We start from the raw sequence: 8,642 nt of genomic DNA on the forward strand, positions 1-8,642 counted from the left end.
AATCTCTCAGATATCCCTACAAATTTCTCAGCTGAGAGAGATCTCATGAATCCATGGAATTAGTTCAGATATCCATAGAAATCTCTCAGATATCCCTACAAATTTCTCATCTGAGAGAGATCTCATCAATCCATGGAATTAGTTCAGATATCCATAGAAATCTCTCAGATATCCCTACAAATTTCTTATCTGAGAGAGATCTCATCAATCCATGGAAATATCTCCAATATCCATAGAAATCCCTCATGTATCCCTAGAAATTCCTTGTCCAAAAAGGGATTTCATCAATCCATGGAAACATCTCATCAATCCATACAAACCACTCAAACATCCATAGAAATCTCAAATCCTCATTCAAATTTCTCATCTGAGAGAGATCTCATCAATCCATGAAAATAGTTCAGATATCCATAGAAATCTCTCAAATATCCCTACAATTCTCATCAATCCATGGAAACATCTCATCAATCCACAGAAATCTCTCAAACATCCATAGAAATCCCTCAAATATCCCTACAAATTCCTTGTCCAAAAGGGGATCTCGTCAATCCATGGAAACATCTCATCAATCCATACAAACCTCTCAGACATCCATAGAAATCTCTCAAGTATCCCCACAAATTTCTCCTCTGAGAGGGGGGATCCCGTAAATCTGTGGAAATCCCTCTTAACCCTGGAATATCCGATGGAATTCCAGTGGTGTCACCCCAGAACCAACCCGGACGTTGCCACCTCCCCGTTTTCCCGTCTCGAACGACTCTTCCCTCTCTTCCCAAGGGTATCATTTCCCGGAATGGGCTTATAAAACCGAGTCCAGCCCGGGCTCCAGGCAGATCCAGCTGTGGCACTTCATCCTGGAGCTGCTCCAGAAGGAGGAATTCCGTCATGTCATCGCCTGGCAGCAGGGAGAGTACGGAGAGTTCGTCATCAAGGACCCCGACGAGGTGGCCCGGCTGTGGGGCAGGAGGAAATGCAAACCCCAGATGAACTATGACAAGCTCAGCAGGGCCCTCAGGTGAGGAGGGGAAGGGCTGGAAAGGAGCATTCCCAGATCCTCCAGGGGGAAATTTGGGGGAATTTAGGTCGGGTCGTCTCAGAAGTGGCCGAGGATGAGGTTGGACGGGGTTTGGAGCAGCCCGGTCTGGTGGGAGGGTGTTGAGGGTCCCTTCCGAAGCATTCCAGGATTCCTTGTGCTGGTTTAGGTGCGATATTGGGGGATAAATCCTTCCCTGGGAGGGTCCCTTCCAACCCAAAGCATTCCAGGATATTCCCTGTGCTGGTTTAGGTGGGATATTGGGAGTACCAAACCAGAGCATTCCAGGATATTCCCTGTGCTGGTTTAGATGGAATACTGGGGGTAAATCCTTCCCTGGGAGGGACCCTTCCAACCCAGAGCATTCCAGGATATTCCTTGTGCTGGTTTAGGTGGGATACTGGGGATAAATCCTTCCCTGGGAGAGTCCCTTCCAACCCAGAGCATTCCAGGATATTCCCTGTGCTGGTTTATATGGAATACTGGGGGTAAATCCTTCCCTGGGAGGGTGTTGAGGGTCCCTTCCAAGCCAGACCATCCCATAATTCCACACCCAGGGCTGAACATTCCCCTCCTTACCCTTCCCAACTCCCAAACCTCCAACCCTCTCCCCTTCCAGCCCCTTCCATGGGGGTTTTATCCCACTTTTCTCCGCGCGTTCGGGAATCCGAGCTCGGAGAACCCGCCCGGCCCTCGGAGGTGTTTCTACGCTCCAGGAGTGTCCCAGTCCCTGAAAAGTCATGGAATTATCAGTCCCTGGCATGGACTTGGCTGCCCCACACCCTCTGATACCTCCTGGGTGGAGCTGCCAAAGGCAAACACGGGAGTTTCCTCCGGGAACGGGGAGGAAAAACAGGTGGAAAACACCCTGCCTTGGGATCCGTGTCCCCTGGACGCTGTTCCCACAAAAGATCCTCCTATCCTGGACTGGGGAGAGATGGATTGGAGTGTTGGATGGGGAAGGAATGATCCATGGAGGTGATTTGGGGTCTGGAGCATCTCTGGTGAGGAGAAACTCATCCAAATATCTCCAGTATCCATAAAAACCTCTCAGCTGAGAGGGAATCTCGTCAATCCATGGATGTATCCCATAAATCCATACAAATACCTCAGATATCCATGAAAACCTCTCAGCTGAGTGGGAATCTTGTCAGTCCATGGATGTATCCCATCAATCCATACAAATCTATCAAATATCCATAAAATCCATAAATATCCATAAAATATCTATAAATATCCATAAATATCCATAAAAACCTTTCATTGATTCCATCAGTCCATGGATATATCCCATCAATCCAGACAAACCTGTCAAATATCCCTGGAAATATCTCCAATATCCATGAAAACCTCTCAGCTGAGAGGGATCTTGTCAGTCCATGGATATATCCCATCAATCCATACAAACCTCTCAAATATCCCTGGAAATACCTCAAATATCCATAAAAACCTCTGATCTGAGAGGGAATCTCATTCATCCATGGGAATATCTCAAATATCCATGGAAATATCCCAGATATCCATGGAAATGTCTCGAATATCCCTACAAATCTCTCAAATATCCATATGAATATCTCAGCATTCCCAAAAAAATCTCTCAAATATCCCCTGGAATCTGAGGGTGGATCCCATCCATCCATCCAAATATCTCACCTGCCTTGGAGGATCTCCAGGGATCCCTTCCAACCCCCAATATCCCGGGAAAGGAGGATCCAAGCCCTGGGCAGGATTTTAATGAGGGAATGATTTTAATCCCAAAAAAGGGGGAACAGAAGGGGAAGGGACTCACTCCCAGGCACGAAGCAGCTCTCCCAATCCCTGGGCTGGGAAAATCCCGGGAATCCAAACAAATCCAAGGCCAATCCAGGGGATTTGGGCCCCGTTTTTCCCGGCTCTGGTCGCTCCGAGTGTTGTCCCAGGGACACTTTCCCCTCTCCCAGGGAATATTCACCGGGATTTTTCTCCTCCTGGAGACATTTCCATGGCATTTCTCAGCATTCCCATGGGTGGGAATAAGGAGGGAATGCCTGGGAATGCCCAGGAGAGCTCCCAGCCCATGGCACTGGTCCCAGTTTGGATCGAGCCGAGGAGAACCCAGGGATGTTGTTCCAGCTTTTCCCACCCATTGCAAGGGACATAACAACCTCTAAAACGGAATATCCCGAGTTGGAAGGGAATTCCACGTGTTCCAAGGGATGTCATAACCTGGGAAAAGGGGTTTGGAACCTCCTGCTGAGGAATGGGCTGGAAAAGGGGTTTGGCGTCGTTGGATAAAATTCCCAGTGGATTGAGATTCGCTGGTGTTGACAACGGAAATCATGGAATATCCTGAGTAGGGAGGGACCCACCGGGGGGGTCACGGAGCCCCAGCTCCTGGCTCTGCACCCCAAAGATCCCAAAATGAGCCCAAAAAGATCCCAGAGGTTCGGGGCAGCCCCGTTTTCGCCGAGACCTCGGAGGCGCCGCTCCCAAGAAACGGGACCCGGAGCGGCCCCGGATCCATCTCTTCCCAATCCCTTCCCAGATATTACTACAACAAGAGGATCCTCCACAAGACAAAGGGCAAGAGGTTCACCTACAAGTTCAACTTCAACAAGCTGGTGATGCCCAACTACCCTTTCATCAACATCCGGCCCAACGGTGAGTCGGGCGCGCGGAATTCCGGCCGCGCGGGATTCGGAATTCCCGGCGCTCCCGCCGTGCCGGGAAGACCCCTGGGATGAGCCCTGCTGCTGTGGGGGGACGTCTGGGCCGTGACAAAGCCTTATCTGGGGCTGCCTTTCCCCAGGGATTGTTGTGGGAGCCGAGGAATCCGGGCTCCTGTTTGCGCCCGTCCCTCCCCGGGGGCGTCGCGGGTGGGTTTTCTTTGCTTTGCTTTTGGGGTGGGTTGGGTTTTTTTGGGGGGTTGGGTGGGTTTGTTTGGGGTGGGAGGGGGTTGGAAGGGTGTCCTTGGGATAAGAGGATTTAGTGGGGCTGCTCTAAGCCTGCCTGTGTTTGAACAGGAGTTTATGGGGCCGGATAAACGCGGCCCTTCTCCACCGGCCTGAAAGTTCAGGGCTTTGCTCCTCCCAAGGTCCCCTTCTTTTGGGCTCAGTTCTGCTCCTTTGAAACCAAAAAAGACCTTTTTTTTTAACCCCTTTCTGTCTCCACTCGAGCTCTGCACCTCCCCAGGGAATGCAGAGTTTCCAGAGGAAAACTCTGGACTAAAATCCCAGGGATTTCCCAACTCTCCCCAAGCTCGACTAAAGTCACAGGGATTTCCCAGCTCCCCCCCTGAAGCAGGAGAATGAACAAAAAAAATGGTTGGGAATGGAGAATAATCATTCCTTTCTTGCCCTGCAAGGCCTTTGAGCCTCTTGCCAGCAGCAGGGATTTGTCCCAGAGTCGGTTTTTTGGGAAGAGGGTCCCGTTTGCAAGATACTTTTTTGTGGAGTTAAATCCCCTAAAAGCCGAATTTTTCCATCTGGGTGGTTGGCCATGAAAAAACAGGGAGGTTGTTGGCCACAAAAACGAAAAAAAACCTCTGGAATTCTTGACACCCAAAACTCCAAACTCTCCTCCACAAAAAACACCGACACGGAGGTGCCTGGGGTTGGGAAAGCCCTGGAATATGGTCTGGGAGGGGAAAAAAAAAGAGCAGGGAAGGAAAGCAGGGGCTGGAAGGTCGAGCCTGAAAAGCCCAAGGGAAAAAAAAACAGGTTCCATGTGGGGCCAGAGGATTTCCCAGGGGCCGGAGCCGGGATTTGGCAGCCGGGGCCCGACACGGAGGTGCCACCGAGAGGCTCCTTTTGTGTCTCCCCAAGCCACCAGGAATCCCAAAAAACAGGGCTGGGAGGAGGGGAAAATATTCCTCCAGGTGTTGTGCCTTTGTAGGGAGAAGGAAATGTCTTCTCCAGGCGTCCTGAGCCAAGGGAACGGGGGTGGGAGATGTGTCTGGAGCTGCTCTGTAAATCTATAATTACTTGCAGCAACGAGTCCGGGCAGTTCCAGCTCCGTGTTCCCTTTTCCCTCCGCTCCTCCAGCCACTCCCTCCTATCTCTGGGGCAGGCATTTAAAAAAAGAACTTTGGAGAGAGAACTGGAATGCACTTTTGTCTAATTACAACCTGTTTTCTTCCCCTCCTTTGGCTTCTCTGGGGCTCGAGGTGGGGGGGGGGGGTTGGGATCTCCTAAACCTGGATCAGGTTTCTTCTTCTCCCTGTGTTTTGTTGGGGATTTTTGGTGTGTTTTTTTTTATTTTTTTTTTGGAAGGGAAAAAGTGGGAATCAAGGGGTTCATTGTGGAGGTGAGGGAGGAAAGTGTGTGAGAATTTGCTGGTTACGAGTCAGGGACGGGCGGTTCCGTAGGAAGAGGGAGCCAGTGGGAGCTTGGCAGCGACGTAGGAGGGATTTTCTTCCCAGAAAAAGCACAAATCGGGGATTTTTCAGGCAGCCTGGAGCACGAAATCAGGGATTTTTCAGAGCTGGAGGTTCACCAGCAAGAATTGGGATGGGATTCCTCCTCCTGCCCCCACCCGGAGTGAGGAGGTCAGGGAGGGGCATCCCAAACTTCTTCCAATGGCTCTCGAGCTTCCCAAAAACCTCGGGAAGAGGAGAGGAGTGGATTCCTCCCCAGCAGTGGCAGGATTTGAGGTGGGCAGGGAAAGGGAGCAGATGGAAAAGGCCCCTCCCCTCATCTTCCCAGCACGTGGGATTTTTGGGTTGCTCTTCCAAAACGCCCGCGGGTGCAGCCCCGGGAGCTGCTCCTTCCCTGGGATTTAACTCCCTCAGAGCTGGAGCTGGAGCTGGAGCTGCCTCCCTGAGGGAATTCTTGGACATGTGGCAGGAGGGGGTGGAAATTAGGGAATGGTCGTTGATCCAGAGGGTGTTTGGGGTGGAAATTAGGGAATGGTCCTTGATCCAGAGGGCGTTTGGGGTGGGAATTAGGGAGTGGTCGTTGATCCAGAGGGCGTTTGGGGTGGAGATTAGGGAATGGTTGTTCATCCCCAGGGCATTTGAGATGGAAATTAGGGAATGGTTGTTGATCCAGAGAGAGTTTGGGGTGGAAATTAGGGAATGGTTGTTCATCCCCAGGGCATTTGAGGTGGAAATTAGGGAATGATTGTTCATCCAGAGGGAGTTTGGGGTGGAAATTAGGGAATGGTCGTTCACCCAGAGGGGTGGAAATTAGGGAACTGTCGTTTATCCAGAGGGGTGGAAATTAGGGAATGGTCGTTCTCCCAGAGGGTGTTTGGGCACCAGAAGAGGCTCCACACGGTCCCGGGAGCTCCAGGAGCGTTGGGACGACGCTCCCAGGGAATTCCTGGGGCCGTGCAGGGCCGGGCAGCCGGGCCGGATGATCCCAGCGTGTCCCTGCCCTGACTGTGTGATTCCCTACCCCAGGTGTTGTCCCCCAGAGCGCTCCCCCCGTGCCCACGGCCTCGTCCCGCTTCCACTTCCCTCCGCTGGACGCCCACTCTCCCACCGAGGATTCCCAGCCCGGGGGCCGCTTCCCCGGCGGTTCCCTGGGCCCGGGATCCACCCCGGAGGCTCTGGGGGACGGCGGCGGCGGCGACAGGAAGCCGGAGGTGCCGGAGCTGCTGGAGGATTCCTCCTCGGATTGGCGCCGGGGGGGAGTGGATCTGCTGGCCCCCCACGCCGGCGGCGGCAGCGGGAGCGTCGCCCACCCCAAGCGCAAGCCCGACATCGTCCTGCCGCTGTTCTCCCGGCCCGGGATGTTCCCGGATCCTCACAGCCCCTTCGCCGTGTCGCCGCTGCCGGGCCGCGGGGGGGTCCTCAACGTGCCCATCTCGCCGGCGCTGTCGCTGACGCCCACCCTGTTCTCCTACAGCCCCTCGCCGGGGCTCAGCCCCTTCACCGGCAGCAGCTGCTTCTCCTTCAACCCCGAGGAGATGAAACACTACCTGCATTCCCAGGCCTGCTCCGTGTTCAACTACCACCTGAGCCCGCGGACTTTCCCCCGCTACCCGCTGGTGGTGCCGCCGCTGCAGTGCCAGGTGCCCCTGGAGGAGCAGCCCCAGTTCCCCATCAAGCTCCAGCCGCCTCCCGCCGGCCGGAAAAACAGGGAGAGGCTGGAAAGCGCCGAGGAAGCGGCTCAGCTCAGGGTGAAGGTGGAACCCGCCGCCGACAAGGAGCCCCCCGAGGAGGCCACCAAGGGCAAGGACGGAGGAGAGAGGAGGGAAGAAGGTTCCGGAGCGGAGGAAGGGAAGTTGGGGCCGGTGTTCGCCCGCCCAGCCGCCCCGTCCTGGCTGCCCCCGGCGCCCGCCCAGCCCGGTGCATCCTCCTCCTCCTCCTCCTCCTCCTTGGAAGAGCCCCCGGAGCAGCCGGGGGAGAGCGGCGTGGATAAACCCCCCCGGGATCCCTGCGGAGAAGCGGGAGCTCAGGAGAAGAGGGAGGACGCCCTGATGCCCCCGAAGCTGCGCCTGAAGCGCCGCTGGAACGGGGACAGGCAGGCGGAGCCGCCCGAGGAGAACGGCCTCTGGAACGGCCCCAACAACATCCCCAAGGCCGTGGCGGCCGCCGCCGCCTCCGACACCTAATCCCGGGATCTGGGGAGAGCATCCAGGGATTTATGTAGCAGAGGTTGTTGCAGAGCGTGGGGAGGGGAGCGGGGAGGTGGGGTGGGACGGGTGGGACGCGGGGGGGGTGTTAGAGCCTGGTTTTGGGAATTCTAGGAATTCTGGGGAGGGGTGGGAGGGGAGGGGGGGGTTGTGTTCTCTTTGTTTTCGTTGTTGACTCGCAGGTGAGACGCCGGGGGGTTGTTCCCGCTCCGGGGTTGTTCCCGCTGCTCCGGGGTTGTTCCCGCTGCTCCTCCGTCGTCATTCCCGGGCTTTCCCGGCTTGAGCTCCGGGCCTGGCACGGACTCCTGAGGGGGGTTGAGGCCTTTTCTTCCCCGGGGATGGAGGAATTCCAGACGTGGTCTATTTTGGTGTTTATAGCAGCAGGAATCTCCAAATCCATGTAATTCCCTGGGGGTTTTTTTTATATATATATATATATATATTTCCACGGAGCGTGCGATGGCGGGAGAGGAATTCCCGGCTTTGCATCCGCCTCTGGAGCTGAGGGGGGGACTGGGATGAGGGAATATTGCACTGTCCTTGGAGCAGGGGGAAGGATTCAGGAAGACACGACTGAGAAAATCAGGATGCTGCCGGAGCGGGAGAGCCGCTCTCTCTCTCTCTCTCCCTCTCTCTCTCTCCCGGAGAGGGATCCGCATTCCCGGCTCTCCGGGATCTGCATTCCCGGCTCTCCGGGAGATCCTTCTTTTCGCCTTGTTTTTTGTGTTTTTTTCCTGCAGAAGCCATGAGCAAAAACTCTTCAAATCCTTCAGGGAATTGGGAGCGGGAACGGGATGTCAAAAACTTAACCCAATGCCTTTAACAGACGCATTAAAATGTACCCGGGGCGAGGGGGGTTTTTTTTTTTCCCAAAAAACCCCCCTTCCCTCCCTTCTCCCAAATCGCGCGGGTGGAATTTGGGAGCGACGGGAAGATTGGAACGTCGGAATGATTGTGGTGGAGCGGGAATGCCGCCGGAATCGCCCCGGGAATGCCGGGAGCCTTGGTGACTCCATTCCCTTTGTTCGGATCCCCTATCACCTTGACTCAT

General features: G+C 54.7%; 1 protein-coding gene across 1 annotated transcript; it reads left to right on the forward strand.

The window, feature by feature from the left end:
• The first annotated feature begins 777 nt into the window (after positions 1-777).
• On the forward strand, positions 778-8,289 carry LOC113962891 (ETS translocation variant 3-like). The gene is made up of 3 exons (XM_027673678.1): positions 778-1,015; positions 3,558-3,673; positions 6,414-8,289. Exons 1-3 carry the CDS (start codon positions 984-986, stop codon positions 7,568-7,570), a joined length of 1,305 nt encoding a protein of 434 aa, XP_027529479.1. The 5' UTR covers positions 778-983; the 3' UTR covers positions 7,571-8,289.
• The last annotated feature ends 353 nt before the right edge of the window (positions 8,290-8,642 follow it).

Source organism: Neopelma chrysocephalum, unplaced genomic scaffold (genome assembly GCF_003984885.1).
Source record: "Neopelma chrysocephalum unplaced genomic scaffold, ASM398488v2 Primary Assembly neopelma1_185643, whole genome shotgun sequence".
Taxonomy (NCBI): Eukaryota; Metazoa; Chordata; class Aves; order Passeriformes; family Pipridae; genus Neopelma; species Neopelma chrysocephalum.

Excerpts from the sequence above, each read along its gene's own strand:
- LOC113962891 (XM_027673678.1), top strand. The coding sequence starts at position 984 with ATGAACTATGACAAGCTCAGCAGGGCCCTCAG. Across the intron at positions 1,016-3,557 it reads AAGCTCAGCAGGGCCCTCAG|ATATTACTACAACAAGAGGA; the intron begins GTGAGGAGGGGA and ends ATCCCTTCCCAG. Across the intron at positions 3,674-6,413 it reads CATCAACATCCGGCCCAACG|GTGTTGTCCCCCAGAGCGCT; the intron begins GTGAGTCGGGCG and ends TCCCTACCCCAG.